Source organism: Phoca vitulina, unplaced genomic scaffold, assembly GCF_004348235.1.
Source record: "Phoca vitulina isolate PV1807 unplaced genomic scaffold, GSC_HSeal_1.0 scaffold4, whole genome shotgun sequence".
In the NCBI taxonomy this organism is placed as follows: domain Eukaryota; kingdom Metazoa; phylum Chordata; class Mammalia; order Carnivora; family Phocidae; genus Phoca; species Phoca vitulina.
In genome coordinates this window covers 52,619,062-52,642,057 of record NW_022589707.1, presented here as the reverse complement: position 1 = coordinate 52,642,057, position 22,996 = coordinate 52,619,062, and the positions used below count along the sequence as shown (strand labels likewise).

General features: G+C 34.8%; 1 protein-coding gene across 12 annotated transcripts in view; it reads right to left on the bottom strand.

Moving 5' to 3' along the window:
* The window catches only part of DGKB (diacylglycerol kinase beta), a 794,581-nt gene that overhangs the window by 178,253 nt on the left and 593,332 nt on the right, over nucleotides 1-22,996 (bottom strand). For all 12 annotated transcript variants that reach the window (XM_032402009.1, XM_032402007.1, XM_032402005.1 and 9 more), the window contains one exon: nucleotides 14,167-14,362. In XM_032402009.1, the coding sequence (XP_032257900.1) occupies nucleotides 14,167-14,362 (196 nt within the window). The remainder of the gene's footprint in view (nucleotides 1-14,166; nucleotides 14,363-22,996) is intronic.

Here is a 22,996-nt window from a genome sequence, read left to right as displayed (position 1 = left end):
ATCAAGAAAATAGGTTGAGAAAAAAAAAGGGGGGTTAATAAAGCATAATCTGTTTATTCACTGATCATTTATGAGTTATATATATATTTTATATATATATGAAGGGTTTACAGAGATAATGCTACATTTAAGACATGACACCAGCAATAATGGAAATAGAACAATAGAAAATTACTTTTTGAAGGGACTTAATTACTCTCAAACACATAATCCAATCCTGTCCAGGAAGGGCAGGCAACGACATTTGAGACAACTGAAACTTATTCTGGGATGGCAAAAGAATAGGAACAATGATTATACTTCCTACATTTTATGAGAACCTAGACATCCCACATTTTAACTCTTTGAGACCTTTTCCTTTTCAATTTAAAAGTAGTAGCGTCAACATTACCATCAACAATAACACAACACATGCAAGAACACTAAAATAAAGATTCAAAGTCTTTAGACCATGCAAAAGGCTTCCCTGAGAATTCATGCCATGAGATTGCATCTCTGCCGCCCAGAAAGAGTTGTTCAAAAGCAGGATGCACTAAACTTGAAACAAAATCATAGAACTCCTTCAACCTTCCCTTCTTACGGAGTCTATCTTCAAGGGCCATAAATCTTGTTGACAGTTATTGCCACATCTATTGGCACACGGTCAGTGCCAGTTTGAAAAGAGTTCTGCAGCCTTGCTAGGGCCCATTACCTGCCCTCGGTCCTCCCTTCCAATTTATTTTCACCCCAGCAGGCAGCACCTCACAAGGTCATTAATTTGTTCGGCCGCTTGTGCTTTCCAGCACAGCCTACTTTAGAAAGGGCTCTTATAAACTTCGTGGTGAAGCACAAGTAATGCTTTGTACCAACCGAAATTTAAGAGCAGCAAGCACAATCTGGACTGGTTGCTAAGGTGACTTGTCTTTGCTGCAAAATCAATGGGAAGTGGTCATGGGCAATTGGCTTATGAGGCTCCCAAGGAATCAGAACTATGGGCACCACAATTTTACAATCTTTGTAAGAAAGTGAGAGGTGAAAGATGTACAAGCAAAGGGAATGCAGAAAGTAAACAATGTATTCCATGATTCACCAGGAGGAAGTAACAAATGAGTAGACAGGAAGAAACTAACCTGACAGGCATCAGTTAAATATTTCACTCATTCTAACACCTGGGAAAAGTCAACTGTATTTTAATTAACTTCTATTGGTATAAACATTCTAATAGGAATTGTGCCTTTCTTGGGAAGGGATGACAAATAACTTTTAATTCAAAGGTGCCTCCGAATGCAGTCAGTACCTTATTTCTCATTTAAAGATTGCAAGTATTGGGAACTTCACTGCTTAATGATAATGCAGTTTTTCAGAAAAGAAAACATTTGTCATGATCTGAAATACAGATCCTATTTACTTATAATTTTGTGGTGTCAGAATTCATTCTTAGAAGGGTTACTGGTTTCATAGGTAGAGAATGACCACTTAACCTTTGCCTCCTCTCTCACAAATGCTGGCCAAATACTGGAAGTGCTTCACGCTAATTCTAGTGATAGTCTTGTACATATTTTTAAGTTGATGAAATAATAATAAGGCCATCTTACATTTCTATAGTAAATTATTTGAAATGTATTGAAATATACAAATCACCCTATAAGGTAAAAAAAAATCAGAAACGATTATCTCCATTTACACAGGTTAGGAAACAGACTTGGCCAAGTTAATAACTGGTTTGAGATAATGAATTTCTTTCTCTTTTTTACCAAAGCACTTGTTATAGCCATGCACCTATTGAATTGAAGCTAGAAACTAAAGCCAGCCTCAAGAAATTCACTAGCTGGGGCACCTGGGTGGCTCAGTCATTAAGCGTCTGCCTTCGTCTCAGGTCATGATCCCAGGGTCCTGGGATGGAGCCCCGCATCGGGCTCCCTGCTCTGTGGGAAGCCTGCTTCTCCCTCTCCCACTCCCTCTGCTGTGTTCCCTCTCTCGCTGTGTCTCTCTCTGTCAAATAAATAAATAATATCTTAAAAAAAAAAAAAAAAGAAAAGAAATTCACTGGCCTTATGTCCCTGTCAAAAGTCTTTCCTTTGAGAGGCTGCTGACTCGAAAAGAAAATAGGAAGAAGAGAGCCTAGATAAAGATGAAGATTCTGTGTAAGACCAACAACTACTGTGATATTAATTCCTTTGCTTCTTTTCTTCTCATGGAATATAACTTCTTTTTATCATAGGAAGATAGAGAACGAAAAGAGAAAGAAAAATCACTGCAGCATAGTCAACAGTACGTCCTATAAACTTCAAAGTTGCTAAAAGACTGGATCTTAATTACTTAATGTGACAGAGGTGTTAGCTAAGTCTACAGTGGTAATCATATTGTAATATATAAGTGCATCAAATCAACAAGTGGTATAACTGAAACTTACACAGTACTGTAGGTCAAGTACATCTCAGTGTTAAAAATGCAAGAAAAGTATCACACACAGTCATTACACTATCGGAACAAAATTTTCCTACAGACCTTTAGAAGCTACTGTCTTCTGATCCATGAGTGGGTGTAAATTTGCTACAAGAGCCAATCAAGGGAGTAAGTTGTTTAGCTACAGGGGCAGGATCATTCTAGGATGGGCCCTCTCATATGGAGGAGGAAGAATGATGAAATCTGAAGAGTGCATTATTCTCCAAGGATGACATGTAGTAGAAGAAAAGGAAAGTAAGACAAAAAAGGGAATTCCCTTCTACCTATTTTCATCCTCCTCTTCTCTTGGGATAATGATTTGTACTTCCCTGGGAAAATGTTTAGAGAACATTTTGTACTATCACTGTCTCTTCTGCTATTAAAACAAAAATAAAACTTATTTTCCTCCTAAAGCAATGCTTCATTTGGTTCCCTAGTTTTCTGATTGGAACTTCCAAAATAATTTGTGCTCAAGAGATGTTTTTCTACCATGCATCATTTTGTAATCTGCATGCCCATTATTCTTTCCCCATTAATGAATTCAGTGTATATGCACACACATACACACACATACACACCACACAAACACACACACACTTACACACACAGTGTCACAACACATAACTGATAAAGGCATTTTCTGTGAGTACTCACTAGTAAATATCCTGATTTATTAAACCCTCATCAGAGAGATTTAAAATGTCAGATTGTTTTTTAGTTTAATTCAACTTTTATGCCTAAACTAATGCATTTATTTTATTTTGTTTGTTTGTAATATTTTGGATAACTGAATAGTTTCTTGATTTGCAAAGGAAGTTAAATTTCAGGATAAACACCATAAATTTCAGGATCTACCATAAATCTACCATACCATATTCATTCCCTTCTTCAGGAATGAAGTCAACTGTTATAGTTCCTTTTTAATTGCTGACTTCTGTATGAACATTTTGATGAAAAGTTTACAAAGGCAACATATAAAATATTCAGAAGCCAAACAGTAAAAATGAAAAACAAAAAAATGCAATAGAGATCTAAACTGATCTATTTTAACAAGACAAGTTAAGATAAAGACCTTATAGAATGCCTTTAGAAGAAACAAGTTTAATTAATAAAAAGCCAGAAAACACATTAATGAAGAATTTAGAAATAACACCTAACTACAAAAGTGTACAAAACCTCAGACTCAACCTCTGACTCAAAACAGCACTGCTAATATGTCAGTATATTTTAGCTACACACTTCTAAAACAGTACAGTTAATGCCTTTCATCTCTCTGAGAGCTCTTCAAATCCTACACACGGTTAAAATTGGTATTTAAATTTGATACAGTTACTGTCTTTTAAAAATCAAATAACATTTTTTATACTTTTATCCTGGGTAAAAGATGGGTTGACTCCTTTCCTTGCTTCCCACTCTGCGCGCTAGCTCTCGTGGTACTTCTATTTTAGTGAGCTGGCAGGGCAATGTTAAGAAAAGACTATAATGTAAGGACTCTTAGGGAAGAAAGTGCTTATAATCAAGTACACAAAGCTTGGCAAAACCATCAATGATTAATATATTATTTCATTACTGCTTAATTATTTACTAGAGAGCGTTAAGATAAGAGTTAAGGTATTTACTTGCATGTGACCGTGGATAGCTTTTTGCACAACACCGAAATGTTTAAATATGAAGTGACTTGTGTCAGACCTAATTTTTACTGAAGTCACATTTTTGTGCACATGACTCTCTTTTTAATTTTGAGAAGACATTTAATCACAAATCCCATGAACCTTTCTTGCAGTAAGTTTAAAAACTAAATTTTCATTATATTGGTTGATTTTCTATCTCTTACTATTCATCTAACAAGATACTCTGAAAATCTGAATGTCACATACTCAGAAAATGTCTTATGTCGTTTTTCGGATGGAAAAGTACATGTTCTCAAGCATCATCAGCAGGGAAAAAAGTCAGTATGCTAAGGGCTTTAACCATCAGAAAAGACATGAATTTAAATCATTGTGCATAAAAAGATTCTTAAATATATTTTGTTATTCAATATTTTGAAAACACTGTGTTTTTCTCAGCCACAGAAATTGAGTTCTACAAATAGCAGCTGATTCTTTCATTAAATCAGAACCAAATTACTAATTTCAGTATTAATGGTTAGCTTTGACATGTTTAAAAAGGGTAGAAGGTACTTAATAGACCTGTCTTCCACCTTGAAATGAACAACTGTTCAGGGAAATGGAATTGTTCAAAGATACATTTTCTTTCAGCCAATCTGTGAAATATAATATAATTATTCTCTTTTAATGAATCTCTCAATGAGGAGCAATCTTTCAGAGCTTGAACAGGTAAAATATAATGATAATGGGAGCAGCTTTGTAAATAAAAGGATGAAATGAGATTGTTATTTTATGCCATATTACGAGATAATTAGAATAACAGTGAAGCATTCATCAGGCATTTGAACTTTCTAAAAAAATTCCCCAGGGCTCATTTAAATTAGTCATGTTTATCCATGGAGATTATTAGTCTTATTTCAAATTACTGTCACCTTATAACATTTAGGCCTCAGTTTTTACTTTACTCTGATTAATAGGTTTACTGTACAGCAGCCAAGAGACGCTGCCTAAAATAGACACCAAAAAACCCCTAAGTTTATAAATCCACAGTTTACCAAAAGAAGAACAATAGAACTATTTTTATTAAGCCAGGAGGATAATTATCCAGAATGGAGGGAATGATGATCTATATGAATCTCTATCAATTTCTACAAAAATAGTTGGCTGGTTGGGGTGCCTGGGTGGCTCAGTTGTTAAGCGTCTGCCTTCGGCTCAGGTCATGATCCCAGGGTCCTGGGGTCGAGCCCCGCATCGGGCTCCCTGCTCGGCGGAAAGCCTGCTTCTCCCTCTCCCACTCCCCCTGCTTGTGTTCCCTTTCTCGCTGTGTCTCTTTCTGTCAAATAAATAAATAAAATCTTTAAAATAAACAGTTGGCTGGATACTGTCTAATAAGCTACTACTGATATGTTAACTAGCTCTATATAATAAAAGACTTTATTGATGAAAACTAAATTCATGGCAATGGAACTCCAGTGGTTAGTTGCTTTGGTTAACTCAAATTCATACAGCTCAAATATAATTAAGTAGGTGGTGGAATTTGATTCTTTTCAAGAAAAAGGTCTCTTTGCTCCCTAATGGACCACCTATGCCACCCTTTGGTAGTTAAAGGAACGAGTGCAAGAACCAGATGATAGATTGTTGTGGTTTCCTCACATCCATTAAGGTAACTAGAAAAAATACTTATAAATAAAGGCAAAATACAAGTCTAATATCTCCACTGGTATGACTTGAAATCTTTAAATAAGGTGTCATTCCACAAGATGGTGCAATTGAAATTTCATTCTCAATGAGATTAGTTTTTCTTGGTTATTATTTTCTCTTGATGGAAAAGAAAACATGATTTTTAATACCAATGGAAAAAAAAAGGAACCATGACTCATGTTTAACAATTTTTGTAGTTGGTTTTATATCTTTCTGATAGTTCTTTCATGTTTATTATTCTTTAAAAAGTCTCCCTAACTATTGCCATATATCCTCATTATAGGAAAAATTATTTTACGTTCCCTGGGGCACATCTATTACATGAGCTTTAAATTATCATTGTCAACTGGCAAGATTACTGTAGAACTTTATATTTAGGAAACTTCTAAGAATGGCCTCATATATGGGAACTTCATGTTACTGCTATTTGAAAGCAAACTCTACAAGTATTATTTAATTAGTTGAGGCTTATATAATCAGTCAATATTTATTTAACTTGGAAATATATTTTATATTTCCACCACTGCGTAAGTTAAATTTACTTAGAATTATAATGCATCCTTAGCCTGGGTAGATGACCTGCTATTATTTTCAACAGACTCAGGGTTGGATACTATGTCACAGAAACAAGTAAGATGGTCCTTTTATCACTGGTATTAGACATCAACATCGTAGGGAAAATGACCCATTAGAGCATTTATATTTTCCATCTTTCTCTGAAGTTGCAATTAAAATCAATAGCTAGAAATGTAGAAGGGTATCAGAATAGCATTAGCATTTGAAAGTAAAGAAGGTATCCAGCCTCAGAAGTCAGAGAAGGTAACAGCTGAGCTTTGATTTAAAACCTCAAATAAACAAATCCCTCTCCTCTTGCATTTACTAGATTGATTGCCAGCTCATATATTTTTCAAAGTGCAACTGCTACAAAAATCCAATTTGTTTCAAGTTTTCCCAGATTCATTGTTCTGCCTTTTCCTACCTACCTATTATTTGGATTTTCTCTATTTTCCTATTTCAATCTGTTTTCCAGAATAAACCCTTAATAGCAACAATCTCACTTATGTATTAGAAAACACCACTTTCCTGTTTAAATGATTACTTGTCTGTTTATATCGAAATGATTTTGTGGACTTACCAATTTTACTATAAGAAGTTCTAGAATTATACGACATGTCAGATTTTGTTCCCAGAATTATACTACATGCCAGACTTTGTTTCTAGAATACCGCATGTCAGATTTTGAAAATCTGACTGTTGGACATGGAGAAAAAGGACAATGATGCTAGTTCTAAAGACTGCCATCTGATGTTTCAATTGTTCATAAATAATCATTGACTCATATTTATGGTTTCTGATTTCCAAATTTTTAGGAGGCTAGCAGTTTCTCTGCAGTCTTATAGTGCCATGACAAACAGGAATTTCATAAATGCTTATTCATAATATATATGCTTTTATAGGACAGCTAAGCCAAAGATAAGAGTACACAGTCTTATATTTCAAAAATACATATCTATTTTTACATACAAGAAATACATTTTATATCCCTTAATTCTTTATTACTGTCTTATACTTTAAAAGCATGCCTTTTGTAAAAATAGGGAGCTATCACACATTAAGATATCCAGGTGTATGATTCAATATACAATTGCAAACAGAAACTTAGATATTTAGATAGTTTTATTAAGTATGTGATATTATTTGCATTAGCCACTGCCGGAAATTTTCAAAGGAGGTAGTTTGAAAACATACAATTAGGAACTCATGAGAGACATCTCCATAAAGTTTACTAGAGAGCAAATGTTTGGATCTATCTATTTTCAACCAATAAAATTATCATGGTATTAGTATATGCAGGTATTTTTTTGAAATGTAACATATCAAATGCCATAATCTTTTTTCAACAATTTTAAGAACCAGGTATAATAATGCAGCACGAAATCCTTTTCTTGTTTCTAAATTTAATTGATTTAATCACTGAATTTAAATGCTTGGAAATTGTTCTGCTTGCCAGTGTCTGAATGCCAAATACATCATCTACAGTTCTAAAATGAATATTGCAGTTTATATTTAGACAACATAAAACACTGCCTTCTAAATTACCCCAAATAACCCATAGAAATGTCTAGAAAAATTGATAATAATTGATGACAAATGTCCTTACCATCAACTTTCAGAGAATTATAACTTCTACAAGGCATAGAAAGTCAGGGTCTTACTATTTAAATGCTATTTGTGTACTTATCCAGGTAACACAATGCACAGAGCACGAAGATGAATCTCAACTCTTTCAGAATCCACCATTCCCGTTTTAAAGACAGAGACAAAAGAGCCATTAACCTTATTTATCTCCACAGGCAAAAGAAATTCAAGTTTTGCCAAGTTTTCATAGATATCAACTCGTTTATTCTCTTTGACCAATCTGGTTTAGACTGACTTTTTCTTCTTCCTACTATCTCAGAGTTTTCAAAAAACAAAATAATAATAAAGCCATTTGATGTAGAGAGATTCCTTGACAGTCGGTCAGAGGCATAGTCTCTCTCCTCTGGCTTCTAAGAAGAATCAGGGTTTTAGTCTTCCCTAGCACAGGGCATGAACGTCAAATAGGGAGGGGGAGGAGCGTGGGCAGTGTAAAGTCCACGGAAAAGCTTGTTCTTGGGGAACTGATACACAGTAAATTGTAGGCACGATGATGAAGAAGAAAAAGCATGTTCACAAAAAGTGTTCAAAATTAGGGCTGTGTGAACAAGAGGAAGTGGTGACTGAGAGCTGTCATGTTAGCGTAGTGTGACTTTCTAAACTTTATTCCTTCTTGTCACATCTTTACAATCTTGGCCTTACTCAAATACCTCCTGTATTATTATTCATTTGGGTTTTTACCCTATTTTTGCTTCTATTTATTTCAAAAATAAAATTGAAGTTAAAATTAGAAATTTAAAAAAAAAACAACAACCCAGCATCCTCTACCATAAAGAGACAACAATTATGATCATACATATAAAAACTACTAACCTTTAAAATATCCATCTGTGTACTGTTTAAACCATTTCAATTTTCCATCAGGGGAGTGCATGCTGTACTTCGGGGAAATTCTCCCCAAATAAAAGACTTAGCATTGGTAAAAGGGAGTGAAATCACTGAAAATTTCATGAATAATATCACGTGTTAATTAGTTTTTAAAATAAACTTTTATATGACTGGTACCTGGCTAGTTGTATCCATATGTGTGGTGGACAGTCACCTAGTTAATGAGGTTTCAAGCAGGAAATCTAGCTGCTCCCCCACAGTGTCTCCAGTAGCTTCTGGCAAACGTCTGAAACTCTTTGGCTTGAATATAATTACTTTTGCTCAGTGGTTTCAAACTTTTTAAAGTAGTCAACTTTTTTTTTTAATTTTTCAAATGAAGCAATACTTTAAAAATCCATAAATGAAAGAGAAACCTAAGGTTTTATCTGTACAAATAAATGTTCGAGGTTGAGTTTGTGAACACTTTTAGTACAGTTGATCCATGAAAAAAAACGGAGTTTTTCTGATCAACAGCTGCAGTGTCCCAAGCATCCTATTTTCATTGATTTCTGCATTTTGTTTTGGTTGTGCAGTCCTGAGAATATCCTGATCCAGACAAGTATGTGATTGTAAAGGCTGTGGACTTTTTACATCTGATGCGGCTGTCTTGCACCATTTCATTTCTGGAAAGTGGAATAGTTGGACTTGTATCTTCAAAGCTAAAACCTTTAGAATAACTCAAAACTGTTCATATTACTTGAGAGGTCCTCACTGTTTGGTTAAAAGATACTTTTCAAAGGTATCTTTTTAGGATACATGAATCCTTATGTTTATAGCAGCACTAGTTACAACAGCCAAGACAGGGAAGCAGTTCAAGTGTCCATCGATCAATGGATAAAAAAAATATGTATGTATACATATATAGATGCGTACACACATACATACATACAATGGAATGTTATTCAACCATAAAAAAGGCTCTTTAGCTGCAGTTTTGAGTATGTTTATACCACAGATCTCTGATAAAAGTAGACTTGATGTATAAGCTAATACAAACCTATTATTTCCGTGAGGTAGTTAACTAATGCAATTTCTTTATGAGCAAGAAATTTTCTAAAAAGTCATGTCCATTTTCATCAGACACTGGGGAAGGTATGTGCTATGGTGAATTGTGTACGACCATTGAATCACAGACCTGTACCTCTGAAACATATAATACATTATATGTTAAAAAAAAAAAAAAGAAGATAGTAGGAAGGGAAAAATGACGGGGGGGGAATCGGAGGGGGAGATGAACCATGAGAGATGATGGACTCTGAAAAACAAACTGAGGGTTCTAGAGGGGAGGGGGGTGGGAGGATGGGTTAGCCTGGTGATGGGTATTAAAGAGGGCACGTTCTGCATGGAGCACTGGGTGTTATATGCAAACAATGAATCATGGAACACTACATCAAAAACTAATGATGTAATGAACGGTGATTAACATAACATAATAAAAATAAATAAATAAATAAAATATTATCACTTTGTTTTCACTTCCCTTGATTGTTATGTACTTTTTATTGCTTATGCCAAACAGAAGTACCTGAGCTCATGGGCCTTTTAATTGTATGTGGTTCACACACACTGTGGTGGTAATGTACCCATTCGTACAATTATTCTCATTAAACATGCAAAGACATATTGACCATTGCAGAGCTACAGACTTTCTAACTAATGGCACAGTTTTTACTTACTTTGTTTGTTTATATGTGCATTTGGATATAAATGTGTACGTGTAGATATGCATATCTATCTTTTTACCTATCTATGGAGAAGGAAGAAGATGAGGAGCAGGAAGACAGGAAGTTATTTTTGTCTGGTACAGAATTTAATGCTGTTAGAGTTACTAATATGACAAAATGTTTCTATAGACCTGCACACCTTAGTATGTTTTTATTATAGGGTTTTTTTTGTACTTCCAAAATATGGCAATAATTAGTTTGAACCAAGTTTTTACAGAAACTCTGAAGAGCTGCAGTTATAACTCAATGTAACAAAGTTTGAAAAATAATGGTTTAGCTGAAGGCCTTTATTTCTTTTAAAATGCAAATACCTCTACTTTCATCTGCAATCAGTCATTTATACATTAACGTGAGTGAACTTATTAGACATCTTTCCAAGGCCTAGATTTACTTCAGTAGAGGGGGAAGCAAAGATAAACTCGGCAACGGAAAGTCATGGGCAAGATTGAGGATGAAGGCCAGGAGTACTGAACAGCTACTTGGCCTACTTTACAATTGTGCTTAAAGACCATGCCAATTATATAGAACACACTTATTTGTATTTCCAAAAGCAAAAGTGAAACAAAACACAAAAGACAAACCCACAAAGAAAATATCTACGGAATCAGATGAGTCTGAATATGTTTGAGAACTGCATCCATCTGTTCTAGAATATTCTGTTAGAACAATAATGTAATTAAATGAATTACTTATAATTTTGGTCAATTTGAGTTAAATCAAGCATAACATTTCCAACCAGTGAAATTATTAACTGACGATACTCTGATCTTATGCTGTGAGTATCCTCAAAGACTGCAAACAAATTAATTGTGCAGGAGTCCCAGATAATGTACAGCATAATACAGTTGAGGATTTAATGCTCTAAAACCTGATCCTGTACCTTTGGTCTATGACATGTTTTTAAATTGAAAAAAATGTAAACCTATTTCTTAATTTAAATGCTTCTACTAAATAAAATAATTTATCTTTATTATAAAACTCTAATTATGTATGTCTCCCCTACTCTCTGTCCCCCACCAAAAGCTTTCTAAAGTTGATGGAAATAAGCATCCATTTCAATACAGTAAAAATTTAGTTTAAACTTCAAATTTTTTGCAGCAGCATATCAGAAAAGTTGTTTGTTAATATATCAAGAAAGTACTTCCTGAAAAGGAAATTATATTAAGTTTTTTATTTGTTTATATATTTTCTAAGAGTGAAAAATATATTAACGTGAGTCTGGGCTAAAGAAACGTGTTGAACTAGAATTGTATTTTTCATAATTCATTCTAAAGTCAATACTTATAATCATTTTATGTAAATTTGAAAATATATTTAGATTTAAAATACTGATTGACTCTCACATTTAATTCTATTGTTTTTGTGTCAAGATATTGAAGACAAAATCAAGTGATAGAAATATGTACCATTTAGGAAAGGGATCTATGCAGATATTTTAAGTAGTAAATTTCACTTCTTGACTAGTAAGCATAACATTTACGGTTAAGAGAATAAATTTGCAATCAAATCTTCGAAGCATTTTGAGATACATCCGGCTATTTTGTTGCCGAATATATCAACATGAAAAAAATCTACATAAAATTAATAAAAAGGAAATACTGGTTAATATAGTCTATTTTTTATATTCAGCTGATAAGGTCATTTTTAGTGATGAAATTGTCCTTATCTTGAAATAAAACGACACTCAAAATACTAGTATTGTCGGTTTCAACAGAGGCAACAAAAGTTGAACGAAATCAGTTATGAACATATTTCTGTTATTGCTCATACAATGATCTTCAAACAAAAACTCTGTTTTCTACTCTTTTTCCCTACCTTTGTACTGAGAAAAAATGTATTCATGCCACAAACCCTACAGGTTCCCACTTTTCTCCTTCACCAAATTTATGGAGACTTAGCCCGAATAGTTCCACAACATTAAGTAAGAAGACAAAATGGGAAGAGAGGTCTTTTTGTACAGTTATAGGCAATGACAGTCTATGACAATACTTCTGGCTGATATGTCTGTGCTTTATTTCGAATGTGTATTACCGAAGAAAGATACAGAGAGGGGCATGAGTGAGGCCAGCAAATAGCAAGCCTGCAGTAAGCACCATAGGGGTTATATAGACACTTGTCCTGGTTGAGCATAATCATGAGTCTTATAAACTTCAATAGCTCAATAGGCAAACATAGTTGGCAGCTGAACATTGACAATAAATCAGATTTATATATGGATTATCAACATGCAAAGGACATGCCAAGTATTGGTATGTAGTGACCACATCAAAAAATTTAAAATTGTTATAGACATATATAAAACTTTTTTTTAATTATATGGACTATATTACTCTGTTTTATTAATCTTCTTAGAAAGCTATTAATCTTACATTTAAATATAAATACAATATTAATGTCAATAACCCCTAGGAAATAATAATTATATCTAATACTCTATATTTTAAAATCCATATGGCATAAACCTACTCATTTCTTCTATATATTCCTCCTTCAAAAAAACCATTTTTCTCCATGTTTCCATATAGTTATATTCACTCTGACTATGAAGCATTTTAAATAAGTTGGTATAAATTTGCTTGTACTAAATTACATGACTCTTCAGAATTTACCTCTTTAGGATTACCTATATATTTAAGGGACTTCAAAAGCTTCTGTCATTGACAGGTTGTAATAAGCACTTCTTCAAGAGAATAATAACTAATACTTTCTCTGTCAATCTTTGTCATGCTCATGGTCACTATATTCCATATAACAGAAGTAACTGCTGGCTACCAGACCTTGAATCAGATACCTGAAGACACTGAAAGATAAAGCTGTGTCCTACCACCATCAAGCCTACCAACCATCTTCACAATTTTTTTGTTATTTATTTTTTAAATATATTTATTTTACTATTTTTCTTGGGCCCATAAAGGGGCCAACCTCTCCATATTTTGCCTTTGCTACACTGAGCTGGCCAAGATGCTTTCCTGGCTATCTGAATGGCATCAATAGTATTAATTAGGTAGATTCTGAAATACACAAAAACTATTGGGGCATGACTAATTATTAGAATACTACCAATTTGAGATCTCTGTCTATAAAATCTATCAACAAGAATTAGTTGTCATGTCTGAGTGTGACCTACATTACAATGAAATTGAAAATTCTGATGCACAGCTATTCTCTCCCATTTTGCTAGTCTTTTTTGATCTGTTTCCCAGGTCTCCTCATTGTTGTTATAAAATTTCTGGAAAAATAGCTGCAGATAACCAAAATTTTTTGTGGGGTATTTAAACATGTCATTCTACGTGGTACTTAGAACAACAGCTTAATGTAAGATAGCTTTGATGTCCCAGCCTGAGTGAACACAGCCAAGACTAAAAAATCTTGCAACACAACATCGGAAAGCCTTAACGAGGCCCTTGTTACAACAACTCAAACATCCCGACCAAGATGATCACATTTCAGAACTTAATGTGCAATATATCCTACATTATTATCCACTAAATACCCACATGTATTCTGTTTTCTGTGGGAAGGAGAATAAACAGAATGAAATCCAAAGAAGGAGAATAATGGGAAAAAAACCATGAAAAATATTGCCAGTTTATATATGATTTTAGAATATATTATGATATATTTTAATTAAATTTAAGAAAACTTACCCTGACTTGCAAACTTCAATTCTTTCGCATCTGTGAGTGTGGTCCTTTTGTCAGACCCTTTTTTCTCTATTCGGCGATGGCTTCGTCTTTTCTTAGACTCTCCCCAAAGATTGGATCCACCATGCATGCTTGGTATATTCAAAATAGCAATTCCTTCCAGGGAGATGTTTATTAAATCTATTTGTACTCCATCACACTGATCAGTGAAAAGAAAGAAAAAAAAAAAAAAAACAGAAACAGTAAGATATTTGATCTTTTTTCCTTGATTTCCTCTTTTGCATTTCCTTATCTTTCAATAGGAGTTTTTAAGTCCAAAATCCTGTCATATTTAAATAGACCTTTTAAGAACACTTAAATCACTACTCTAAATGTCAATATAAAAGATAAAGCAGCCACGAACATTAATCAGTTATCATTTAAACATGTCTTTAAACATGATCAAATTAAATCATCAGTCTATCTCTGTTTACAGAAAACCATTGGGAAGGACACACATTAGTGTCTGCATAACCAGCTACAAATTTCTCATGTGTTACAAAAGAGGTTGAGTCTAAGAAGTCTGGTCAATGTTCAGGCAGAAATTTTAATGACTGCCTCCTAGTTAGAACATACTGCAAGCCACTATTGGGGGCAAAGTAAGGAAACAGAATTCATAATTCGTGGTATCACTTGTTTGGGCAGAGAAAGAAGTGGCTTAATACACTTTGGGGAAAAAAAATAAAGTATAAAACACCAGTTCAAAGAGACCCGAATCACATCAGAGTGGCCAAGGATGGTTTCTTGTACTAGATTAAGTTCCAAGCACCGTGTTACAGGCGATAAGAGGCACTGTTGTCTAAGCGAACATGGAGGACCAGTGAGGCTGTGAGAGAAATGCCAAGAACAGCAGAAGCAATGTCCAACCCACCCTTACTCTATAGCTGTAACAATAGATTGAGAAATGAAAATAATCCATCAGCCAGATTTTTTGTTGTTGTTTGCCTGGTGACAAAACACCCTTTTGATTGTGAAAAATATGAAACTTGGTAACAGACAATGTTTTGTGATATTCAGAGTGGCCACTTTTTAATCTTTTGAGTTTTCTGTCCATTTCCGCTGATGGACATGTGTGAAGAGCGCAAGGCCATACTGTATTTTTGGAATTATTACTTATTTATTCATTTGCTTTGAGGTTTCTAAAGTGGTACTTATTATAAATGCATCCCAGATATCGTTCTCCCTCTGTCAGTTGTAAGTAAGCTGATAGGAGAAGAGATGCAAATTTATAACTCTTTGTTTTGCAGAGAACTTTGTTAGGGATATGCATTCCGTAGACTGAAGTATATTTGCGGTGGGACTGTTATTTGCTACATCTTATTTCAGAAACAAAACAAAACACTGATACTGACTTCATCTTTCTCTTTCTCATGGCAATGATGATTTTTGAACCTAGAAGAGATAATGTTCCACCAAAATGAAAAAACAAACAAACAAAAAAACAAACAAAAAAACCGCTCTTTTTCCACATTTGCCTCTTCGTACTGAATCTAATACTGCATCTTGTTCACTAAAATATAAAAACTGTGAAATAAAGCAACACATCTTGAGTCTACTTGGCAGGGCAAGAAACAAATTCTAGGGAAGGTGCCAAGTTTTCATTCAATTTGTTTCAAAAGGGGTGAAACCGAGGTCTGGATGATGCCTTTTTTTCCCCCTAGAAACAAGCGATTTTTTTCCTCCTTTTCTCGTATTAAATTAAGATGATTTCTTTTTACTAAAGAATTCTGCTCATGTGTATACTCACTTACCGCTATATATTCTAGATAAACAGATATTAATTTCATAATTAAAAGTAATCTTGTGTAAATACCCTGCAGGCCTCAATGAATCAAACACATACTGTGTGTCAGGCCTCCCACTGTCTTCAAGTGGAATGTACTGGCTGGATAATTAGATAGTACATATTTTTTAACCTTATTTGCATGCATATTATATCTTTTGCACACTGACAAGCAGCAGTAACAACAAAAGTCAGATTACCACAGGGAATTCCCACAAAGAAGTCTTCATTCCTTATAATTTGCAGCCTAAATTAAAATAATTTGATCTTTGACAAGGATGAAATGTCAAGCAGAAGGGGGTCCTCTACAAGCCACGGCCTGTGGCTTCTGAAATCTGCCTAATTTATGTCAGTCACTTCTTAATACATATTTAAGTATTACACGAAAAAGATGATAAATATGCAATCTGACACCTTTGGTATTTCCCTGCTGTTAATTTATAAAGGTCTGGCTTTCCCCAAACTGACTAAAATCATTTAAATAACAGAAGAATTGTGAAATAAGCTGGAGTTAGGGCCTGGCTTCCATTTTCACTCAGTATTGAACACAGCAGGCAGTACACTAAGACAATTATTTGACTAGGCCTTAGAACCCCACTGTGACAAGTTACTTTCAGAATTAGTGAAGGAGTATTCCTTTGTTCATCTGCAGCAAAGGAGAGCAGTTGCAAATAGGCTTTTTGTTTTAATTGAACCAGGGGAGTTCCATGTGACAGCTGAAAAACATCAGCGTATACTATTATTCATGTTTTCACCCTTCGGAGTCTTATCACGTGTAGTTTCAAGGAAACGGAGTGAGCAGCTTTTCAGAAAAATGAAAAAAAAACAAAAAAAACAAAAAAACCCCTCAAGTTCCCAAAGAAGGACTGATGAACACTGAGGTTCCTAGGAGAGCAGGACAATGTACTTACATAAATTGCTATTTATTAATGATTTGTTTCCACTAGTTCTTGACCCCAGGTTACCTTCCTCTGTTTGCTTTAACATTATGTTCATTAGTCTGGAAAATTTCGGAGCTAGCTCTGATGGAGACCAGGAATTGAAGCACACCAATTGGGTGCATGGAAATAAAAACTGAGGTGAAGGAACAAGTTATAATACTGTGTCAGATAATATTTTCATCCGCTTTGAAGATTTATGATTTTTAAAAAGGTAGCTACAGAGGAAAAGAATATAAAAGCTTAAAAGCTAACAGCCTTGGTTAGTCAATAAATCCTGAATATTTTTATTATGTAGAAAAAAGGTCGTTAACATATAGTACTATGGGAGCTATTTGCAGACTGCAATTCTGTGAGGCCATTGTCCATTCTTTTCAGTTTTAAAATAGAAGATCTTATTCCAGAGACAAATTTACCTAAAAGAAAGGAAGGTGATTTAAATTCTTCTGCCAATGTATTTTAATCCTCATTTATAAGCATACTTTGCACCATACGATACAGAGGTGTTAAAGACAAACTTTTTTAAAATAAGTGTATTATTTCAGATTCAGTTAACATGCCATTTGATAGAAAAATTCAAAATTGTGAGGAACTTTGGACAGCTGTAAGTGTGGATAAATTTGATGAGATACAATTAATGATGCACCATAAATATTTTTTTCCATAATGAGTTTAATTCTATGCCCAGGTCAGATAAAAATCATAACCTAATTGTATTTAATCAAAAGTAAAAACATTGCTTTGTTCATTGTATAAAATAGCATGGAGTAAAATGACTCACATAAGCCCAATTTTTAAGAGTTTCTGCAAATTCATATGTAATTCATAAGACAAGATTATGTATGTGTTTGTGGAAAACAACAGCGGCAAATCTACAAATTAAAATACACACAGGGGCGCCTGGGTGGCTCAGTCGGTTAAGCGACTGCCTTCGGCTCAGGTCATGATCTCAGGGTCCTGGGATCGAGCCCCACATCGGGCTCTCTGCTCGGCGGGAAGCCTGCTTCTCCCTCTCCCACTCCCCCTGCTTGTGTTCCCTCTCTCGCTTTCTCTCTCTCTGTCAAATAAATAAATAAAATCCTTTAAAAAAATAAAAAAAATAAAAAATAAAATAAAATACACATGTACACGTTAAGGGCCAAACAGTGTCTCTTCTGATACTTGAGGGCTGTGGTCCTCTGTAAGTTTGATGGTTTTTGAAATGCATCTTATAAGTTTTATCTACAAAACACAGTGTGATACAGGGGCTCAGGACATGCATTTTAGGTCAGTTTACTATTAGCTGGCAGTCCAGTGGTGGTGATGGAAGTGTTGATTGTGGGTAATCACAAGACAGCTCTCAGAGCAGAACGGAAGCTGGTGGTCAGCAAGAGAAAGATGAAAGCAAACCCGGAAAAGAGGAAAACCTGAGGCCTGTACCACAGGCACACACACAGCTGCTCAACATGTTGATAATAATAAAATACCGCTGCCTCAAGATATCCAGCGTTAGCCTGAAATATGAGCAGAAAACCAGTCTAGTTTTACATGTTTTCCTCTTTTAGTAGATTCTGTGAAAGCAAAACACTATTGCTGGGATATTAGAATTCTTACCAGAAATTATCTTATTAAAAATAACTTCTGGTAAACACAGAAGAGAATATTCACCTTTTGGTCATTCGCCCCCTTTTTCCTTGTTTCATTTCTTCCTCATTCTCCTAAGAAAAATTATGATGTTTTATCTTAATATAATAACACTGTGCCCCACCCCCACTAAATTTCTTATTCTTTTCTGGAATAAGGAGTTATTTTTTATGTTTGGGATTAATGAGCTCAACTTTTGTTTTTAGTGACCATCTTTGTTGAGGTCCACACTTTTACTGTCTCTTTTCATTATTGTTTCTACAAATTCACGGGCCAAAAAAAAAAAAAACGTCACCTGGGAAGCTTTAGAAGAGAGGATAGATCTTTTAAGTGTTCTTATCACTCACACACACACACACACACACACACACACACACATATGTGTGTGCACGCGCGCACACCCACACAAAGGGCATGTGATGGATATAATAATGTCACTGATTGTGGTGATGGTTTCATGGGTACATACTTATACTCAAACACATCAAGTTGTATACATTAAATATGTACAGCCCTTTGTATGTCAACCATGCCTCAATAAAGTGTTTTAAAAAAATATCCATTCACAGTTTCACTTCTCCAGCCCCAGACTGTGGTTTGGTATGGCGAAGACCAGGCTCAGGTACTCTAAATATGTGTTGAAAGAGCATCCAGGGTAATTGTGATATGTGGGGCAGAGAATGAGCTATGAAAGTCTGCCCCATTGCCTTTAGAAGCTCTGTGTTTTCCAGATTACTGGGTAATAACAATCTTAACTGTAGAATCCTCCTAATTTATTTTGTATCCCTGATGCTTTTTGCACTGTTAATTCTTGACATCATTTTGGTTTTATAGAAGTAATTAATCATTAAAACAAATCCTAGTACTTTAGAATGGAAATTCTAAATCTTAAAATATACCATCCTTCCCAGTCTAAATGACAACCAAAAGACTGAAATACTTTGGAGAACGGGCTATTTTATTTTCTCATGAATTTTGCCTGGTACATGGAACAAATTAGAAGTCCACAAACTTTATAACTTCAATTCCAGATGTTGACCTGAGATTCTTAGGTGTACATCTATGCCCCAAATAGTTTAATACAAACTTTGTTTTTAACATAGTATCTTGTAAATTTAAAGTTTTTCCTTCTATTAGTTCTTTATCTTTTGTAACAAAGTTAGAGGATAATTGAAATTTTTAATTTTGAAAATTTCAACTTTGTTAATCTCTCTTCCACACCATATATATGTATGCATATTATGAATATATGTTATATATATCATATATATCTTGCCATATATATGTATATACATTATTATATATGTATATATAATTTCCAATTTATTTGTTTCCTTAGATTTAAACATTTTGGCAGCAATACAATTCTTGTTACTCTTAAATTATTAAATAAAATGCTCATGTGCTTATCTCTATAGTGGAGATATTTTAGAATCTCTCTAATTGATAGGATTTTGACAAAGACTTAAATCAGATAATGTATATACATTGCTTATACTAAAAATCAGGTATAATTAATAATAGCTAAAACATTAGCTATTATTATTATCAACTATTATCCCATGATATTCAATCATTTCCAAATATTCACCCCCTTGGAAAAAGTTTCCTATATGAAAGAGAAAAGTGAAATAAAGGGTCACACAGCAAATAGTTTGTTTTGAAGAAGCTGCTAATAAAACATATATCTACTTGAGGTACTCTCGTACTTTTATCCTCTGTTATATATTTTCAAATCATTGTTGGTATAATTTTAGGCCAAGTAGGGAGCAATAGCAAACAGAATCAAATTTCCAAATTGATGTTTTCGTTATATCTAATTATAAAGCAACCTTGAGGGTAAAAAGGCATATTTTGCTAATATGATAGAATGGATTCATTAAAAAGTGAGTGGAGAAGCAGGTTTTGCATTACGATCTATACACAAACACATATACACCTCCCCAAGTTTTAGAATTGAGATAAATATGTAACATTATAACAGTATTTTCAAGATATGCAGCAATAAAGTGGAGAAGGCACAGTGCTGGTTCTGATTTATAAATGCTAATGCAATGGGCACCAGAATAAGCCAGCAAATGCAGAGCTGGGAAGCCAGACTTGGAGGGCTTATAGAAGCATGACCCTAGGAAGAATAACTTATTCTAGTTGTCCAGATTTCTTGGAGAAGAGTCTAAATAGTTTTTCTATAAAATGTAAAAAGCTCTGTGGAACAAAACCACTCAATTTATCATTAATTTTTTTTTTTTTTTTTTAAAGAGAGAGACAGAGAGCATGTGTGCGTGCAGGAAGAGGGGGAGGGGCAGAGGGAGAAAAAGAGAGAGACTCTTACATAGGCTCCATGGCCAGCATGAAGCCTGATCTGGGGCTAGATTCACAACCCTGAGATGACCTGAGCCAAAATCAAGCGTCATACACTTAATCGACTGAGCCACCCAGGAGCCCCATAACTTTTTATTTTCATTCAAATGTCCTTGGTTATATTTCCTTAATCATTTTTTTTTAATTTTTTTGACATACATATTATACTCTAGATCTAGACTTTATTTTTTTAGAGCAGCTTAAAGTTCACTGCAGAATTGAAGGGAAGGTACAGAGATTTCCCAACTACCCCCCTGCCTCCCTCAACATGCACAGCCTCCCCATTTATCAACATCCCCAACTGAGTGGTGCATTTATTACAACGGATGAACCTACATTGACACATCACAATCACCTAAAGTCCATGGTTTATGTTAAGGTTCACTCTTGCCGTTTATTCTTTGGGTTTGAACAAATATATAATGAGATTTACCCACCATCATTGTATTTTACAGATTATTAGAACTGCCCTAAAATCCTCTTTGCTCTGCTTCTTCATCTGACCCTCCCATTACAACCCCTCGCCACCAGTGATCTTTTTATTGTCTTACAGTTTTACCTTTTCCAGAACGTCATATGTTGGTATCATACAGTATGCAGCTCTTTCAAATTGGTTTCTTTCACTTAGGAAAACATTTCAGTTTCCTCCACATCTTTTCAAGGCTTGATAGCTAATTTCTTTTTAGCACTGAGTAATATTCCATTGTCTGGAAGTACCATAGTTTATTTCTCTACTCACCTACTGAAGGACCTCTTGTTTGCTTCCAAATTTTGGCAATTATTAAACTGTTATAAACATCCATGTCCAGGTTTTTGTGTTGACATAAGTTTCCAGCTCCTTTGGGTAATACCAAGGAACATGACTTCTGGATCATATGATAAGAGTAAGTTCAGTCTTGTAACAAACCACCAAACTGTCTTCCAGAGTGGCTGTACCATTTTGCATTCCCACCAGCAATAAATGAGAGTTCCTGTTGCTCTACATCATTACCAGCATTTGGTGTTTTCAGGAATTTAATAGGTACAGAATTGTATCTCATTATTGTTTTATTTTTTATTTTTTTTTTTTTAATTTTTTTATTGTTATATTAATCCCCATACATTACATCATTAGTTTTAGATATAGTGTTCCATGATTCATTGTTTGTGCATAACACCCAGGGCTCCATGCAGAACGTGCCCTCCTCAATACCCATCACCAGGCTAACCCATCCTCCCACCCCCCTCCCCTCTAGAACCCTCAGTTTGTTTTTCAGAGTCCATCATCTCTCATGGTTCTTCTCCCCCTCCAATTTCCCCCCCTTCATTCTTCCCCTCCTGCTACATTCTTCTTCTTCTTTTTTTCTTTCTTAACATATATTGCATTATTTGTTTCAGAGGTACAGATCTGAGATTCAACAGTCTTGCACAATTCACAGCGCTTACCAGAGCACATACCCTCCCCAGTGTCCATCACCCAGTCACCCCATCCCTCCCACCCCACCCCCCACTCCAGCAACCCTCAGTTTGTTTCCTGAGATTAAGAATTCCTCATATCAGTGAGGTCATATGATACATGTCTTTCTCTGTTTGACTTATTTCGCTCAGCATAATACCCTCCAGTTCCATCCACGTCGTTGCAAATGGCAAGATCTCATTCCTTTTGATGGCTGCATAATATTCCATTGTATATATATACCACATCTTCTTTATCCATTCATCTGTTGATGGACATCTTGGCTCTTTCCACAGTTTGGCTATTGTGGACATTGCTGCTATAAACATCGGGGTGCACGTACCCTTTCGGATCCCTACTTTTGTATCTTTGGGGTAAATACCCAGTAGTGCAATTGCTGGATCATATGGTAGCTCTATTTTCAACTTTTTGAGGAACCTCCATACTGTTTTCCAGAGTGGCTGCACCAGCTTGCATTCCCACCAACAGTGTAGGAGGGTTCCCCTTTCTCCGCATCCCCGCCAACATCTGTCATTTCCTGACTTGTTAATTTTAGCCATTCTGACTGGTGTGAGGTGGTATCTCATTGAGGTTTTGATTTGGATTTCCCTGATGCCGAGCGATATTGAACACTTTTTCATGTGTCTGTTGGCC